Here is a 20,028-nt window from a genome sequence, read left to right as displayed (position 1 = left end):
CCTCTCATTAATGTGACATTAATGCTTCTAGTATGGCTGTAATCGTCGGGTTAACTTCAACTTCACACCTCTATAGAGGAGAAATTACAGATGAGTGATTTGAAGCTATCAAGAGAAAAACACTTTTATCATTTTATATGTTTGGTTTTGATTATTTCTTTGATTATTTCCACTTTACTAACTCCGATGTGGGGCAGCTTGCCAGACAACCTAATCACCAACATATTCTTCCACACATGGTGCTTTGTTTACACAAGCCTGACGGTAACTCTACTTTTACTGTCTTCTGAAGACATCAGACAGCAAAAATACAACTATAGAGTACACTGGAGTCCATTACATGGACATGAGTCATTGCAGCAGTGTAACCAAAATGTAGATTGCGTTTCAACTCCCCAAAATTAACTAAAAAGAGACTAGCCAGACTGAGCACTACACTCTACAGTAAGACATGTGATGCATCTCTGCCACTGCCATTTCACTCATTGGGTTCTGACCAGTTCCTGTATAAAATATCAGGCCTATTGATGTTCAGTGAAAGAAATGATACCTCATGATTGAGAAGCTCAGACTAGCTTAGTGTTTAGCAACTGTCCTGAAACGAAATTAAGCTTTTGTTTTATGTATAGATTCTTAATAGATAAAGACATGCAGCAGTGAGGAGGAGAGACTTTGAGCCAAATGTCTCTCCTGCAGTGCCCATTTCAAGGCAAACTGATTAACCAAGTACAAACTCTTCATATAGTTCCACTGCATTAAGAGACTTAGTGGGCCCTGAGCAGTATGGCAGCTGCATTTATATAATTCCAATGAATAGCAGGAATCAACAGGCATCTGCATATATGCATTCACTGTACATGTTATTAGCTATACCTGTTCAATACTCATAACCAAAATATCTAATGGGCCAATCACTTGGCAGCGATCCATTGCATTCATTCATGTGGACATGGTCAAGACAGCCAACTGGAGTTCAAACAGAGCATCAGAAGAAAAGAAAGGTGATTTATGAGACTTTGAATGTGGCGTGGTTGTTGGCAAGACAGGCTGGTGTTCTGAATGCACAGAAAAAGAGAAAAGGATGATGGTCAGACCACTTCAAGTCAAATATGCACTCATTACAACCAAGGTATGCAGAAGAGCATCTTTCAATGCACCTCACATTAAACCTTGAAGCAGATGATCTACAGCAGTCACAAAGCTCAAATCATCTCAAACTGGTTTGTTGAACATAAAAATGAGCTCAGTGTACTCGAATGGCCTTCACACTCACCAGATCTCAAGCCAACAGAGCACCTTAGGATAATTTACACCATGGATGTGCAGCCAACAAATCTGCAGCAATTTTGTGACGTTCTCATCACATTATGGATCTCTTGGGAATGTGATGAGTAGCTAGCAAGGTGTACCTAATAAAATGCTAATGTCTCTGCTCACATGTAAAACAAATGCCATTACAACAAGTAAAACCATATCAATATAACCAGAGAAGCCCCTGAACGGGCCAGGACGCTAATGGTCTGTGCAATGAAATGTAATGTGTAACGTGATGCTCGTAAGTGCTAGCTTTGAGCATAGCTAGCAATTAGAGGATGAGTATGTGGGGACACAAACCATTTGATGTTGTTGTCTACTCCATCTCCCAAATATGCACATACTAAAGGAGAGACAAAGCTTCACACAAATAAACAAAGTGACTCCTTCCAGGTGTAATTTCTGAGCTCACTTTTGGTCAAATTTAAAAACAACTACTCATTTGCATGATCCATATAAATGCTCTAAATGTAGTTTTGTTCAAGTGTTTCCATCAATTAATACAAATTATGCATAGTCTTGTAAAGTCACAGTGTGACACTTAAAGCGAGATAAGCTGTTTTGGGGTTACTCTCATCATGAAAAAGAAAACTCCTCAAATTTAGTGAGTGATGGCTCCACAAATGAAATGAAAAATGAGCAATCTTGGCTTCAATGAGTAGCTTGGATGAAGTTTAAAATGCAATAAGTGTCCTTATCCCATCGCCAGACTGGAGTGAGATTTGAAAACCTCAGCCCAATCAAAACTGTAAATTAGAGAGCAAACAGGAACCTTACAACAATGAGTCATTAGCCACTGTTATTGAACCTGTTATAAAAAAATCAACTCTAAACTCTAGGCTAGCAAATTTGCTGCAACAGAAATGAAGCACAACAAATCTGCATCCTTTTAGTCATCATCATCAATCTTCACTGAATGTGCCACACTCCACAACCTTTGAAAAATTGCTGCAGACTGAATTTTAATAACAGATACAGGGATCTCTAGAGTGGAAAGTGTTAACTTTTATTAATGACATTGGAAACACTTTTAATTAAAAAATAATATCACGGAAAAAACCAATAACAAAACTGTGGCATAGACCTGACCTTTATATGCAAATTCCACAAAACCGAATCTCCGCTAGAACAGAAGATAAAGTTCTGTAGGTTTACATTTTACCTCATAATAAATATTTTTACTTCTTTTTAGATTTGGATTTTACTTTTGGATCATTCACTACATCTCGGTCACTAAAAATAGATTTAAACATACAGACACTGAAGCTGTGAAAGCTTTATTTATGTATATGTTATATGGGAACGTGGCTGCAGGTCTTTGGCCTCTGGCCCTGTGCAAGATTACTGTGATTGGATTGGCATGGTCACAAAGTTGGCACAGATTACTTGGCTGGCACAGGATCCTGCCGAGGCATGTTGGGAAATAAAGACATCACTGAATGTGAATTGCCACCAAGAAGAAGAGGGCAGGGGAGGGAGAGAAAGCACAAACGGGAGAGACTGGGAGGAGGAATGTCTGCCATCCCTCATCCTTATGCCGGCAGATCCAAGTTCCACCCATGATGTCTGTGTCATTCTGAAACTTTCTTTATTATTTCATTTATTTTTATTCATTATTGTTGATATTTCTTTTCTACTGCATTTATGGGACAGATCCCTGCTTTTGCCTGATGAAGCCACGATCTGCTTTGACTAATTTCTCAGGGGAAAATGTCTTTCTTGTTTCTTTCAGCCAAAAACCACAAAAGGGCTAGAACAGCCTGCACAGCCCTGAGCTATAAGAACAGAGAGGAAAGCAGGAGGGAGATGGGCTTAACAGTAAAGTAGGTGAAAATGAAAAAAAAAAGGAACTATATGAGGATTCAGGGCTGAGAGAGGCAGGGAGACAGAGCGTGTTGCAGGATGTTCTTTCGATGAGCTGATGAGGTTTCTTGCTGAATAATATCCTTCCTCTGTGCCGGCACTAATGAAATCAGAGCTGTGATTATTGTTGACCCTGTCCATGGGTTATGACTGAGGTTTGTTCTATTTAAAATCATATTTATTACCCTGTTAGTATGTGTAGCCTTTGAAACACACATCATATCAGCGAGCACTGATTGCAGACATGTTGATGTGCTCCGTGCAGTTTTAGAGCTTCGTTAGCTATAAAAATGGGACTCGAGGCAAAGCAACGCAGTGGGATTTGTAATTGATTTAGAAAGTGCCACGACACAACTGCAAAGGTCAAACTGGTAAATGCTCGCCCTTTGCTGACATCCGCTGGATTTTATCGTATATCTGTCTGTTTGGAAATGAGCCCTTGAATTTACCCAAATCAATTTCCAGTGATGTGCGCTCATGCTTTTATATCCTGAAGAGCAACATTTTAGGGACTTAGTAAAAGGGGAACTTAGCGTCTGATCTGTGCGAATGAGAACATTGTTTCTGAAAATGTGTGGATTTAGAGCATCCGATTGCTGCCTAAATCCAAATAGCACTGGCGTGGCACTGCAATCTTAATTTAGTTTGAGTGTTTAGGAGCTGTTTAACCACAAAAGCTGATCGTCTTCACAGTAGTTGGCAGCCTCCTTTTTCAAAGTCTATAATGCCAACATCAGGGCAGCTCTAGTGAAGCAATTAAGGATTAAGTGTCTTGCTGAAAGGCACTTTTAACTTCAGCTTCTGTGTGGAAGAAACACTAACTGTTACTGCAAACTGCAATGCCAGAAAGACATCGAGGCTTTCTATCAGTGCCGTAAAACCAAACCAGATTCAAGGCCCATATCATTCACCTTTTTAACAAGTTAATATAAGTGTCTCATGCAATCAGACCCAGGACTGTTTTTACGTCTGTAGCTCTAATCACATTTGAGCTGCTGCTGTCAAAGCAAACTTTTTTACACGTGACAGAGAAATGCACAAAAGTGAACAACACAAAGGAGGTTGTCTGGTTAGTTAGTCGCATTAAAAGCTGACCAGAGGAGGGGTGTGGCTCACCTTGGAAGTTAATACATTTCGGAATCTATCCGGGATTATTTGGAAGTTCTCTTTACCACTGTGAGCTAAAGATAGGGCACATATCACTGACCAGTTATGGTCGAGATATCCTTCTGCACGCTTTTCACCTTTAGCGCAAGTATGCAGACTCAGATTACACTCAGTTGTTTTTAAATATAGCTGAAATCACAGCATGTAAATTGGTTGTTTATAGGTTTCAAACACCCACTCTATATCTGACATCTGGCTATGTCCATCTATATAACAGATGGACATACATGCATAGTCAAAATAGGACAGTGACCTCCTTGCAACCAAGAGAAAGACAAATGGTGGTTGTCAGATGATTGCTCTGATTTTTTTTTTATCATGCAGCGACCGATTTAAAGTAGTTGCCAGAACGGGACCAACGGGTCGCTCCGAGGTTGAAGGTGCAGCACCCTGAACCTCTGGACAACTAATGGCAGTCATAGAACAAGTGCAAAGGTCACTTGGTGGGAGGCATCCGGTCTCCAAACTACTGTGGTCTGACTTTGACTGATTGCAGTCACTCTAAAACTGATAGGAGAAAGTTTGCAAATACTTGCTGTCTAATAATAGTTATAAACAGAGACTGTTTGCCAGCATGTTACAATCAATCATCCTACCCAGTAGAGTCCATGCAGACCCCAGAGAGAATTTTGAATTTTTTTATTCCATTTTCAATTGTTTTGTCAGTTATTTTGTTCCTATTGATGTCAGAACTTTGTTTTCTATTTCTGCTTTGATTAGTGCTTTTTAAAAATGCAACTGTTTTGAGGTCCCAGTGGAACCTAGTCAAAAACACTCAATTCCACCTACGGAGTTTTAATAAACTGAAATCAGTTTGGGTAGTAATTTAAAGCCTCACATAGTATTAACAGATGTAGGAGTACTTTGTCAATAATTTTTAAGAAGAATCAGATTGATCTTCCCACACTGGAAGCCATCAACAGCAGATGTTGCTCGGCATACCTGAGATATCTGGGACATGCTCGGGGTCATGCCACACATGGAAAGGAGTCAGCAGTGAAAACATCACCTGCAGATGTGACTGTCCAACAGTAACATCAGAAAATCTACTCAACAAAGTTTGCTCCTGAATCACAAGAAGGCAACAACTGTTTGCTGTGCCACCAAGCCTTCATCATAGCATCAGGCAAACTGTGTGCTAAAACTGCCTGTAGTGTGTGTTAGCTCGACCTCCACAACCATAGGGAAGGCTTGGTTTGCCAGCAATAAATGAGATTCATTCCTGGCGAGTGCTCGACCTGGTTATGGCTGCTTTTTGTTGCTTTATGGACAGAATTTCTAGGTACAGCCGAGGGTGGAGGGTTTTGGGAGTCGGTGGTCCAGATTGCAACGAGGTGGTTTGAGTGTGAAGCGGTTGGAATGAGAATGAGCACCTTTAAATCGGATGCCGTTGTTGTTAGCTATTAAAATCACTGCATGAAAGGCTATTATTTGAGGGCCCAATGCTTCCACCTTTTTCCAATATTGAAGACCGCATTGAAAAACGGTTATTTTATGTATCAGACCACAAAAAGATGCTCCTCTGCCACTGCCTAACAGTTTTAGCTCATGTTATTGTGTGACACTGCTGCTTGAACTAATGTCTTAACTCACTCGTGTGTTAAAGTGGCAGTAGGGGGTCACTAGAGTCATTAGGGTTCACCATCAGGGTGGAAATCACTGCTTATCAGTCCAAAGATTCACAGATTAATTTGTTTCTGCATGTGTGGTTAGTAGCAACGGTGCTTTTCTCAGAAAGACTCGTTCCTACATGCAGTTAGGATGCCTTCAATGGTAACTTCAGAGTGTTTTCAGGTTGAAGCAGGCTCGAATTCAGCTGGATGCCAGCCAATCATTCACTTCCACTGCATAATTCCAATGCTTATTCACTAAAGCTGAGAGAGCTTATCTTGAGTGACAGATTAGCTTGGACTTTTTGGGGCAGGCAAGACATTCAAGTTTCATCATCTTTGTGATTTATGGTCTGTTTTTGTTTGCGTACAGTGTAGCGTAGGCACTCTTTCTGACAGACACTTTCTGGCAGGCTTTCGTAAATGTCACTGCATCGAGCTACCTAGGTAAACCCCCTTGCACCAATGCGTTGCTTCGTTCAGCAGAGTCAGACCTCACCTGCATTTCTTGTCTCTTACTAGCTCGGTGCCTCACATCACCAAGACAGATTGGCGTGTGTCAAGAGAGTCACTAGCTGAAAACCTCTTGAGAGTGAAATATGTGTAGTTTTGACTTACAGACTTGAAAGGAGACAAAGCAGAGCAGCATATACTTCAGGAAGCCGTATACAGGTCACAGCAAGCTAACCTGCTTTGTCTTTTAGAATCTTTAACCCTGACATCCTCATACTCTGAAGCCTTACTGGCATGCACATAAAAAAATAACCAACTTTTACGATATATCTGCACAAACTATAAGGCTTTGCATTTGAGGCTGCGAAGAGCTAGGAGGAAATGATTGTGAAGAGGGGATAGATTGGAACGTATTAAAGTATTAGAACTTTCTTCTCGTGAATGCGTGGGCAGATATGAGAGGGCAGGAAGTTCACAGGAAGAGAAAAAAAAGGGAGTGGAGCAGAGTTTAGACGAGATCAAGAGCAGAACTAAGCACATGAAACCAGTTCAATCCTTTGGTTAATTCAGCTGTGTGTATCTGACCTGGCTTGACTAGCCTGTTGTGGCGCCTCAGGAAAAATAACTCAGACATGCAAAACTGAGTTTAAAAGAAAGGTTCAGGACATGTCTCATTTATTTATGCTACATAAACTGTGATTGAAATGTGCAAACAGATGGGCAGGGACACAATCCGACAACGTTTTGGCATCACCGCTTTGTGGCCTTAGCCGACACTGAAATCCCGCACTAGCGCCTTGCCAGAAGGAAAGTCGAGATGCGCTTGGTCCTACAAACAACATCCACATTGTTGCAGGGAATTAAAACCCTCAAAAATGTGTTTGATGGCAGTTCAAACCTTTTTCCTAGTTTTGACGTTTTAATCTGACATTTGGTGCATGTTGAATGTATTGAAAACACCGTTCTCATATGAAGACTGGCTGCACCGACTCTTCCCTGAAATGGGAAGTTCTCATTCATATTCCAGGCATGGAATACAGGTATGTGGCACGGGCTTTGGGTTAATCAGTGTCTTTCTCCTGATGCCTGGTATGTCTTTTAATCCTAACAGTATTTAGCCTGCCAAGGCAATAAGTCATTGGCTGGATTAACACTTGCCCTGGTGTAGAACTGAGCACGTGTGTGTGCATGTTGGCTTAGGTGAAAGTCTAGCTTAACTATTTCTTGTAAATTAGATGCTTAAAAGCGTTGGCATTAGTGTCCAGTTATAACTGCTGCCACTGTTCTCTGCTATATTTCAGAAACTGGCTGCAGGGATTGAGTGCGGCTGTTGAGAGATGATGTGGCTCTTGGCTTAAGTTCCCTTTTATCCTGCAGGTGCTGATGGAACTGAGGTCAGGGCTTAATGGAGGCCAGTCAAGTTCAAAACAAGAAATCTCTTCATGGATCTAGTTTGTGCATAATAGTTTTGTCCTCCTGAAATTCTAACTGTTCCGGCAAAGTGGGAAGCACAATGTTGTCCAAAACTCGCTTTCCAAATGATGGGGTCCATGTACATCTACTCACATTCACACCTGTCATATGTAAATGTTTCAGAGTCAAGATCAGTGTGATAAGATATGGCATGAGCTGGAAGCACACAGCACACAACTGTAGCTGATGTTCTTGAGGATTATATTGAGATGTTGTTTAAAAAAACAGAGTAAAATGATTTGTTAAAAAACCCAGAAACAGAAAATATATCAAGAAAAATAATTGCTTATTTTGGATTTGATGACAGCAACACATCTTGGAAAAAGTTGGGATAGGGCCATGTTTAACACTGTGTAGCATCCTCTCGTCTTTTAACAGCAGCCTGTAAATGTCTGGGAACCAAAGAGACCAGTTGCTGAAATTTTTACTATTCTTTATAGTGTTTTTGGTTTTATGATGCTCCAAATGTTTTCAGTTGGTGAAAAGTCTGGACTGTAGGTTGGCCAGTTCAGCACACCGACTCTTCTGCTTCTTCTTGTAGCCCTGCTGTTGTGCCCGATGGAGCTTGAACCTCTGCTTGTGGATGCAAACTGTGTTCACTGACAGTGACACAATCATGTCTGTTTTGAATGCAGTGCAGACTGAGTGCGTGAATATCACAGGCATCCGATACTGACTTTCAACTTTGTCTTCTGCGCACAGAGATTTCTCCAGATTCTCTGAATCTTTTTTTGATATCATGTAGATGGTGAGATATTCAAAGTTGTTGCAATTGTATGTTGAGAAACATTATTCTGAAACTGTTCTTTCTGACCTGTGACCAGTTCATCTAATTTATTGTGAAATGCTCCTCCCCCATCCCAACCTTTTTCAATCACTTCACTGCCATCAAATTCAAAATGAGCTAATATATCTTCATGAAATAATCTCTGTTTAAACATTTGATATGTTTTCAAATTTCTATTGTGAATAAAATATGGGTTTGTAAGATTTAAAAATCATCTCGTTCTGTTTTTATTTACATTTTGTACAGCATCCTGTCCTTATTTTGGGAACTGGAGTTGTAGTAGCACATGCTCTAAAAGTCTAATCTGTGTAGCATCACTCACATGGGACTCAACATTACATTGTGTGCCACGTCTACATTACCTTGTAGTTGCATTTCTGGTGTGTCAGTCAAATTTCAGGCTTGCCACTGACCTTTTCCAGTCAGCTTGAGGACCTGGCGCTGCTGATGCTTTTGCTGGGGGAGGATGTTGGATGAGAAGATTGGAGCGGGTCTGACAGCTCATTGGTCACATCCACCAGCCACACCAAACTGAGCCGGAGGAAGGCACTGAATCTCTACCAGCCACTGACCTCCCTACAGTGGCACACGAGACATTTGGGACTCCTCCATGAATCAGGGTTTTTTGCTGAAGGCTAATTTCTTCTGTGTACATAATATGTCTTCTTTCATGCATTTACTTGTAGAAAAAACTCTTGAAGGCTCACATATACTCTTGAATCTGACCTCACTATGTTTCTGTGGCAGCCATTGGACTAATATTTGCCAGCTGCGGGCCAACTGAACACTGTGTCACTGAGGAATCATCCAAATCCCTTAAGCTTTGAAAGTCCCTGGCAGAGGTTTCTGCAGAATGTTGCACAATATCTTAAAAAACAAAAACAAAACCTTTCTGTTAATGTCACAGGTATGATTTTCCAGCTAAAATGTGTATTAACAATTTTACTTCCCTTAACATGTGCATAGAAAATCTATCTACACACAATCATTTGAAATCCAAGTGGTTTTGACATCAACACAATAAATTATACAATGAAATCAAATTACTCTCGTGTAAGCAAATCATTAAAAAGTTTTACATTTTTTATTTTTTCCTCATCTCTAATTGTACTCTAATTTATGGCTGCAGATGAACTCCCACACTTGCATTTGATTTTATGCAAAGATCTTTTCTGTGAGTGTTGTTGTTTTATTTGCCATTTATCATTTTAGTCCTGGGTGGTGCAAATGAAATGAGGATAATAAAACCAATACTCTCTTTCCTCGTGTAAACTGTTATTTTCTACTAATGGGAATAAATATTATTTTATTGCCAGCAGATGCCTGAGAAAATCGAAAGAAAAGTAGGTTCTGAACCAGAAACATTCAAATTAACAAAACGTCTTATAAGCCTAAAAACACAGAGACTATTATCAATTTTAATGACTCTTAATAACTTTACATTTTTATATTCCCAACAGCAGTTTTAGTCATTGTTACTAGTAAGTGCAGCACTATGGAAATGGCAGTTATAGTAAGCAAGCAATGTTGCTGTACCACACTGTATAGCACATTCTGCGAGTAAAACTGTGTGATCGAAGTTTGCCCAAACGACATGAAAACTCACAATGTACAGACAGTTCCACACAAAGTCCAGCAACCTAAGACTCCATAACCAAGGAAAAGAGGGAGGGTGAGGATTACTGTGAGAGCCATTATTCAAGATGAAAGAATGAGTATCCATGAATATATCACGAAGTTGGCCCCCCGGGGTACAGAGCTACCTGAGTGCTGCAAGGAAAAAGAAGACATACTCTGGAAGACACGCGCCTCCATGGGGTGTTTCATCGGCAGAAAGAAAAACTGGCTGACATCCTACCGGTTGCTAGAAAAGGATAGCATATTCCAACATTAAAACAGATCCACAGAGGCGGGAATCTGCCACAGCAGAAGGAACCCAGGGTGTAAGCTGTGCAACGTTTCCCCTGAGACTGTCCAGCATGTGGTAGCATGGACATAAGATAAATAATAATAATGTATACTTTATTGATGCCCATGGGGAAATTGCTCTCTCTGCAGCCACACCGAGGAGCAGTGTGTAGGGACACACTCTTAACAGGAGACTTGAGGAGCCAGGGATCGAACTACTAACCTTCTGATCAATAGGTGACCTGCTCCTGAGCTACAGCCACCCTCTGGCAAAGATGAGTAAGCTGTCGCTAGGTTTTGGATAAAGTGAACACTCACAAACCTGTCAACCCTGCATTTGAAACGTTGGCTACCATAGCAGTATAGTATTGCAACATGGCATTTGGGTCTTCTAACTAAAATAGGAAAATAGGAACATAAATAGTGCCATCATTGCCAGACCTGCTTGAACTTTGATCTGGGTCAGACCTGCTTGCTATGGGGGAAAGTGGTCAGAGGGCAACAGGACTAAGGCCCTGCAGGACTTCAGGCAGCTGCTGGACAACCAACCATACATAGTGGTGGTTGGCCAAGAGCCGAGGACAGAGGGAGCTTACATAGATTTATTAATTCCAGCTGACAATGACATCAGACAAAGAGAGTACCAGGGGCTGAAGCAACAACAGGAGCAGACGTGGAAGGTCATGTCCAAAGTGGTTCCAGTGTTAAATAGAAGCATTAGAAGCTGTAACCCCTAGAGGCTTCGCATATTCATGTGCAACATCTGAGCTCTCTGTCCTGAAGAGTAATGCAACAAAAATACTAGAAGAACTCTTTGACGTGCTGTGCATTCAGAGGTGCTCTTCTGCATATCTTGGTTGTACAGAATAGTTAATTGAGATACTGTGAAACAGTTTGACCAGTCTCCTCTGATCTTTGAATTCAACAAAGCAGTTTCACCCGGTGAGTCTCCGTTAACTTTATAGTTTCTCTTTTCAGGCCATTCCCTATAAACCTTACAGATGGCTGTGCAGGAAAATCCCAACAGATCAGCAGTTTGGTGCTACATTCAAAGTCACTTCAGTCAGATTTCTTCCCCATTCGTATTCTGGGTTTGAACTTCAGCAACTCAGCTTGAGCATCTCTGCGCGTCTAAACGCACTGATCAGATATTCACACGAGGGATCAGTTGAACACGGGTAACTAATAAAGTGGCCAGCGAGTGTGTGCTGTTGGAAGACGTTTTCTGTGCTATATTTTTTTTGTAAAGACCTGCAGGTGGCACTGTTTTGCACACGGCTAGTGCAGCACAAAACCCAACACAAAGAGAGGGAACGAGAGAGAGAGAAAGAGAGAGCATCAGCACGGACTGCTGCACACTCCCGTCCCACCAACACACATTTCATTGTCCCAAAGCTTGGAAAAGGGACCGGGCATGTCTCCTCTTGTCTAAAGCCGCATTCAGAGCAACATTTTTGATTTTTGATTTTGATCTTTGTTGCACTTTTTCCATAATCATGAAGCTGCACAGTCAGACCGCGGAGCTTCACGGGCTTTGACACCTGCCCTCCTTGCTCGCTCACTCTGTCGCACCCCCCTCCTCTATCTCTCTCTCTTTTGTCTCTCGCATCTCTGCAGCTCACAACCAGCAGCACCGAGCAGAGGGAGGAGGTGGAGGAGGAGCAGCACGGTGTATCTGACACCTACAGTCCCACGCGTCGCAGCCCCTCGTCTCTCGCACAAACATCCCGGACTGGCTGCCACGGGCGCCTCCTCCTCTCCCGTGGCTGTGTGTGTGAGAGTGAGTGAGTGTGTATGTGTGTGTTTTAGTTAAGAGGAGTGGAGTTTGAACGGGACACGTTGCTTTTGTTTGTTCGCAGACCCCCCCGCCTCCCCCCAAACTCTGAAGAATAATAACCAACATAATATTAAAAAAGAGAAAAGGCAACTAAACACTGTGGATAAGAGTCTAATCCAAAAACTGCGTGTGAGGAAAAAGGACTACACCTCCAAAGATGCGTCTGCCGGTGCTTCTCTGTGTGCTGGTGAGTCTGTGTGCCGCACCGGGCCCGGTGGCCGGGGCGGATAGAAGCTGCTCCGACCTGCGGCAGTTCTACACCGGGAAAGGGTTCACTTCGGAAAGGGTTCCTCAGACTGAGATCTCCGGTGAGTTTTTTTTTTGTTTGTTTTTTGTAGTTGTTTTTTAAATTCATTAATTGTTTTGGTGGTAACAAAGAGGACAACACTTAACGCCCTCCACAGGAACGATAAAGTCAAGTTTTTGTATCATAATTTTTTTTTAAATTTCAGATCGCTCCAACTATTACAGCATGTTGTGACATAATTCTTAAATGACCCCCCTCGTGCCTTGCCTTATTTTGTGGGATTCTTGAGCGGCTGTTCAGGATGCCATTCTGTTGCATTATACATAGTCTGTGCTAGATCATTTTTATTCATAAACATTGAGTGCTTTATTGTGGTTTGCGTGAATGGGAATTCCATCTATGTTAATAAATCAGCTTAAGGTTTCTTTTTCTTTTAAAAAAAAGAAATGTTCCCAAAGGGCAGCTTTGCTGAGGGTTTATTATTATGCTGCATCCCAGTTCGTGTGCCTCATTGTGCGTCTGTTCAGCCTCTCTGTGCACTCTTATACACCCCCCTCATTCAGCATCTCAGTGTTTCCCAGTCTACAGTCCTTCAGGGTATGCTCATTGTCTGCTGAGGGCAGAAATGCAGGTGGGTGTGAGCCATGTGTCTTGTGGAGCCATTCCAATCTATTCATTGTTTTTATATATTTGTGTTTGCTGGTGTTTGTGCTCCAGGTGTGAAGAACTGTTAATATAACCTAGAGGGGGCGGATGCAGACTTGTGTCCCGGGGCATTTTTCATTGTCCACCTTGCTGTGGATGGACTGCAGGTGTAGTGTGTGTGTGTGTGTGTGTGTGTGTGTGTGTGTGTGAGAGAGACCCAGTAGATGCTGGAATTTGCATAAACTAATAATTTAGGCTCGCCTGGGGCAATATCCAATCACAGCTCTAGCTACAGCTCAGCGATCGCACAACATAAGCTGCCGATGAGCTGAATAAAAGAAGACGTGGTTTACACTCATTTTACTTCTTTTGTTTCATTCCTGTACTCTCATCGTGTCAGTCAGTCATCCAACTAGTCAGGCAATCATGCATTTAGTCAATCAGTGAATTACCCAGGCAGTGAAAGTAATCAGTTAGCCTGATCTCTCGTCTGTCAGTCAGACAGCACACATCAAAGTCTCTCTATCTTGTCTCTTTGGCTGCTGCAAACCATAAATGCAGATTAAAAGTGTCTTGGCCTTGGGGAAAGTGAAATTGAGCTCTTGTCCCCTTTAAGGCAATCATCTGTCGGCCTCTGTCTCCTCCCTTATTTCACCTAAAGATGGACAGACAGCAGCGAGCGTGCAGAGGAGATGAAAGCGAGGGGAGAGCAAGGTGTGTTTGTGTGCTCAGCGTCTGCGATCTGAAGGTCATTTTGTGTTGTGTCAGTGGAAATGCACACTTATGGGCGGCTGAGTTATTAATATTGGATGTGTGTGTGTGTGTGTGAATCAGACAGAAACCAGAAAATAGATAACAGTGAGGCAAAGAATGTGAAAATAGAGAGAAAAGGAAAGAAGGGGGAGAAAAACCCACAACCAGAGACAGTGAGTGAGTCACTCAAGGTCTGTCTGTGTTTAGTGGAAGACTGTGAAAGAGACTCGACACGACATTTTCCCTCCTCTTCCATTAAAAGCTCATCTTTTATTGACAGATGAAGAACACAATGCTTCAGTCTCTTGGACCTTGAGCTGCTCTAGTTATTTGCGCAAGAGTTCTGCCTCCCCAGAACTCATTAAAACTGACGACCAGTTGGGCACAGAGATGTGGGAAGATTTCCCCACAACAGGGGCTTTTCAGTCCTTCTCATTTCAGGGACCTTAGGTGGGTCAATTTAGATTATCTGGCCCTCCGCACTCTGGAGGATGTCCAACCTGAGAACAAAACATTAATACAGTCTATTGGAAAAACACAGTAGATACAACACAACAAATTCATTTTGTTTACTTCCATACCTCTTCTGCACACTAGGAATGTTAAATGTTTGATACAATATATTGTCTCTTTGTTTCATTGTTTGCACTCTGGATTGGTTTTCAAGCATGCATTACAGTAATGCAGACAAACCCTCGCCATACAGGTCATAATGAAGTTATACAAAAAAAAGTCCTCCAGGAAAACCGACAACGTGATCGTCATAAGCAATATTTGGTCATTTAGCACACTGAGCCTTACTTGCCTTCCTAATGTATTTATTATCTCTCAGGGCAGTAAACAAGCTAAATATCTAAGCCCTGTGGCCTTCCTGCGCATGCAGCAGACTCGCATCTGGATGAACAAACACTTTCCTAATGATATGGGACAAGACCCAGCTGTTGCTAATCATAAGCAGTTCACAGTTAGCGTTATCTGCAGAGCATAACAATGTTTGGGAAGTGTAATTCAGCTAGAAGACTTCCCTGGGTGACAAATCAGTATATTAGTACATAGATTCAGCAAATAAAATGGAGTTTTGCGCCCAGAAACGAGTACTAACAGCAGCACCTACCCAACTGAACCAGAAGCATACCTGAATTCAGAGAATATCAGCATGTTTTAGCCAACATTCATGTTCCCTACAGGATGGGTTTTAATAACGCTGGGAAGCCCCAGACTTAGGATTTAGTGCCATCGTCAGGTCAAAAGTGAGAGCAAATGATGTTCCTATCAACTTCACTTTCTGTTACGGTCTAATTAGAAAAGTTTCTTGTTAGTTACGCTAAGATAATGAACATTTTTGAATTCAGTGTTTAGTACATTGGACTCTTTTGCAATGTTGCATACATTTAGTGGCAAATTTGTAAGTAGGGCTTGATGAGGTGACCCTGAAACACCCCTTAATTATGCTGCTATAGGCTCAGATTGCTGGGAGCATAAACTATGTCTTCTGTGCTCCCCTTGTATCACTCCATAAGCATAGTTCATCCTTGTCTGTCTATGCTCTCCTTTTTTCTTCGCTTTCCCCTCCCCCTCAGCTGGTTGTGGTCGATGGCTAATGTCACTCAGGTTAGTTCTCTTCCTGTGAAAATATGTTGTTTAAATATGTGCAAAAACAGTCACCTCAAGGCATAAGGTAAAGACTCTATTAATATTAGAGCGAAAAACCCTACAAATCACTCGCCACAATCAAGGTAATCGCAACAATAGACAGATGGATGGATCGATGTGTAGATGAAAGTTTTGTTTGCTTTTTCTCCCCATAATCTCGTTCACATGGATTTTCACAGGTGAATAACACCAACCTGCGATTGAATGACGCGTATTTAGCTGCTTCATCTATTTCTCCAAACCAGCACAAACGTAAATGGCAAGAAGTCCAATTTTCACAATGAATGCAAAGAAAAAAGCCAAAATGTCAGCCCTGAATGGAAGGATTTAAATTGTGCAATTTATTTGTTCAACCTTGATGTAACCAGGAAGTCCCATTGAGAACCAGTCTCTTTCACAGGGCAGCCATGCAAAGTGAAAACAATGAGTGAAATGAATGAAAAATTGTAGTGGCTTGTAGCTTTTTCTAGATCTCTAGGTTTGTATTTAAAATCTAGAAAACATTCAGAAAATAATCATGTTTTTTCCAGGATTAAACATGTGAGAAAATCATAGTTCCAGAGTAAAATCTGTGTAACACGAGGAACAGATGCTTTACATTTTTACCCTGAATTTAAAAAAAGAAAACCCAAAATGACTCTTAGACTCTGCTGACATCCATTGTCATTTAGGTTTTACACCATATGAATGGAAGTCGTCTTTCCTGATGTCTGCCTGTCTGTGTTTTTGCCTGCAAGCGTTTTTTTCTCTTCTTGTTATACAATGTATCCTTCACCTGGTCAATAGTTAAAGGCCAGCTCATCCTATAGCCTGTGTGTGTATCTGTCTATGTGTGTGTGTTTAAAAGTCAGTGAAAACCAACACCTTCTTCAAGGAAGACACCAAGTTTCATTCACAAATGCTTTGTCTGCGCAGAGCAGCACACACCCATGTGATCAAGTGACACACAGAAACAGATACAGCGTATATAACCTGCGCAATTCACAGGTATTGAGTTTTGATGCGTTTGTGTCGGTGTGCGTGGGTTTGTGTGGCCTACATTTTGAGTATTTGTTACATTATTTGAATGTTTGAAAGACAATATGGGAGGAGCTGAAAAGTTATGTGTTGGTACTCTGTGCAAAATGCTAATAAAATGTAGTGCAAGGACTGAAGCTAGCAAACATATTTCAAAACTTTTTTGTGTGTGAAAATGAAAACAAAATGTTTTCAATTATTTTGTTTTATTTAAGTAAAACTGGACATTTTACATGGCGTCTCAACTTTTTTTGGACACCTCAGAAGTCAGATGAGTGCAGTGCCAGGCTTTAGTTTCTTTATTTTAAATCCAGCTTTCGTCACTATTTGTTTAAAATGTAATTATTTCTCATCCTTTCCATTGGAGCTGGCGGCACTAATTCTCTGCTTGGTTGCATTGATACCGTCGCTAAAGAATATGAGCTTAATTCATGAAACCAATTAGAGAAATTATGCAGTCTCATACTGAAGCTTGTCTATATTATTTAGCTGACTGGTCTTTCCACCAGGAAAAATATCAGTGTGCATCAGTGTTGTCACGATACTGGAATTCCCAGGAAAATAGCCGATGTTCAATTTCAGTTTCAAGACTACAGGATAAAGATAAAAAAGAACAAAAGAAAAGCAAAAAATCGACAGAAAAAATAACAACAGTATTTTTAATTGCTAATTGCTAACAGCTCAAAGGCATTAAGATGTACACAGGCCAGATTAACATTCATGATAGCTGTATATACTTCGGGGGGGGGGGGGGGGGGGGGGGGGGGGTTAGGAAAGGAAGCTTTATTGACCTCTAGTAGTGCTCATAAAGTGTTGTAACATCATGCTAACATCATGCTAACCTCATGCTAACATGACTGAGCGTCAGTCACCGTTCATGTCTGCAGCTGTTGGTGAGGGGAGGAGGCGAACACGTGACTGTTGCAAATAATAACTGCCCAGTAATTTTTTTGTATTTTTAGAAAAAAAAAATAGATTATTATCTGAGAATTGATTTTTTTGACAACCCTACACTGTGTACAATACTAGCAATTTTACAGCCGTTAGTTTTTAGATTTCAAGTTCTAGTTTAGTTTTTGCTTTTGTTTTCTTGCCTGATTGTCAACATGTCTATGCGAGTGATGCAGCAACTCACCGCTAATCATTTGCTAATGTCATTTATATAAGTAAGTGTAATCACAAGGTACTAAATGACATCGATGTTTTTAATCTTCTCTGACATTTGATTAGATTACAGATTAATTTATTCACAGAGAACATTGTTGATCGATTAGTTGATGATGGAAAATGATCAGGTGCTGTATCCCTGCCATCATATAAAGAATACTTAAAGACAAACTGTGTACAGCAACACAGCCTAATAAATAAAATCAGGGATCTTTCACTTGTTAGGTGAAGGTGTAGACTACTACCATGTGCAGCCACTGCAGTATTAAAGTATGCAAACTATACAATATTACAGTATTACAAAGGATTTGGCTTAAGGTGTTTCGTCAGTTTTGCATAAAGTACTACAATATGCAAAACTGCTACTCTTCCCCATTCTAACCATTATGGCTGGTTAAATATATTGATATATTATGGCTTTCCCATTCTTCCTACCTATAAATGCTTTTTCTATATATTTTATAGTTTACATTAACTGTGATAATAGTGCGGTGCCACAAAGTTAGAGAAAACTGCATTGGAAATGTAAGCAGGTGTGAATCTTATGTATTTTTTCTGCTCGCAGCATCTGTGAAACTGCTGTGTGTACGAGCGTTTACGAATGTGCTTGAGGAAGGAAATTGATACTGTCTGTCATCTGTCACACATCACATGCTCACTCAGGCGTTCACAGCATACTTCACCATGTGGAACACCAAATACGCAGCGCACACATACATGCACTCGCACAAACCTGCACCAAAGCTCTGAGTGCTTCTCTCTAACTTCTCTCTGCCTCCTTAGCCTCTCTCCTGGTGTCTGTCGTTTTCCCGGTGCCATGTTTTTGTAGACAGCTTTAGATGTATGAGTGCAGGGGTTGTGCACTTGTGTGTGTGTGTGTGTGTGTGTGTGAGGGAAAGAGAGGACTTTGGTTGGCTGTTAAAAGCAGAGCTGTGAATCTTTCATGATGTCTGATGCAGTGACATGAGAGAGAGAGAGAGAGAGAGGTGAGGAGCAACAGAAGAGGGTGAAAGCAGACGAGGAGGACGATGAGCAAAGGAGGGAGGCTCGTACTTGGTTCCCCTTCCTGTTATCCTCCCTTCACAAAAAATGAAATGTTGTCACAATTGGTTTGATGCAGATGCAGTCTCCTGTGCTCCATATTTGCTCCTTCTGTGGTGCCCTGATATTTAATGCTTTTAAAATAGGCCTACACTGTTTGGTGGATGAGTAAGCACCTCTACAGGAAAAGCGTTAGCTTGTTAACCCCCCCCCCCCCCCCCCGTCTCCCTCCCTCTCCCAGATTTTCCCTTAGTAAGAGTAATATTCTCAATATAAGGAGGCAGTGCCAGGAGCAAAAGTTGAAGTGTTCATCAGCTGACGTACATTGCTGCTATCATTAGTTTGATGCTAACTGGATTACTACTGTAGCAACTGAGTGGTGCCTCCGAGCACATCATTACTTAAAAGGTTACTATAGTTTGTTGGTTTTATATTTAAAAAATACGAAGTAAGTCACTGAAAACTTGAGCAAGTGCCGTGTTCACTTGTGTGTTGATATTTGCTTGGATGTTATTAGGGTTAAACACGCAGTGTGCTGTGGATGAGATGAGAGGCTCGCCCTTCTCAAGGTGCCGTCAGGAGTTTTTTGGTTCTGCTGGCTTCATCCAGCAGCAACCTTCAGCTCACGCTGTGGCTGTTTGCATCCAAGTGTGAAGGAGCTGGAATGAGAATTAGCACCAAGGCTGAGGCCATGGTTCTCAGTTGAAATGGAGGAATGTCCACTCTGGGTTGGTGATGAGCTGTTGCCTCAAGTGGAAGAGTTCAGGTACCCCTGGGACTGGTTCATAAGTGAGGGAACCAGGGAGTGAGAATTTGACAGATTGATTGGTGCAGCATCTGCAGTAAAGTAGATGCTGTAATGGCCTGTTGTGGTAAAGAGAGAGTGCTGAGCTTGAAAACAAAGCTATCCATTTACCAGTCAGTCCGTGTCCTCACCCTCATCTGTGGCCACAAGTGGCCGGTGACCAAAAGACTGAGATCAAAGTATTTGAGTATTTGAGGGAGTACAGCGAGCTTATGACACTGCTTTCCTTGGTGAAGTGCTTTGGGCATGTCCGACTGGGAGGAGGCACTGGTGTACAACCAGGTCACA

The 20,028-nt window shown here is 41.5% G+C and overlaps 1 protein-coding gene across 1 annotated transcript in view; it reads left to right on the top strand.

Annotated features, from left to right (window-relative positions):
- Window positions 1-12,541: 12,541 nt before the first annotated feature.
- Window positions 12,542-20,028, top strand: part of gpc1a (glypican 1a) — a 48,931-nt gene continuing 41,444 nt past the window's right edge. Inside the window, exon 1 of the mRNA XM_085436118.1 lies at window positions 12,542-12,720. Within this exon, the coding sequence (XP_085292244.1) occupies window positions 12,570-12,720 (151 nt within the window). The 5' untranslated portion in view covers window positions 12,542-12,569. The remainder of the gene's footprint in view (window positions 12,721-20,028) is intronic.

Source organism: Copadichromis virginalis, linkage group LG17 (genome assembly GCF_057382275.1).
Source record: "Copadichromis virginalis isolate Kocher_CV1m ecotype Utaka linkage group LG17, C_Virginalis_male_GT1.1, whole genome shotgun sequence".
NCBI classification, from domain to species: Eukaryota; Metazoa; Chordata; class Actinopteri; order Cichliformes; family Cichlidae; genus Copadichromis; species Copadichromis virginalis.
Note: the sequence above shows the minus strand (reverse complement) of the source record. Positions and strands in the feature narration are given on the sequence as shown.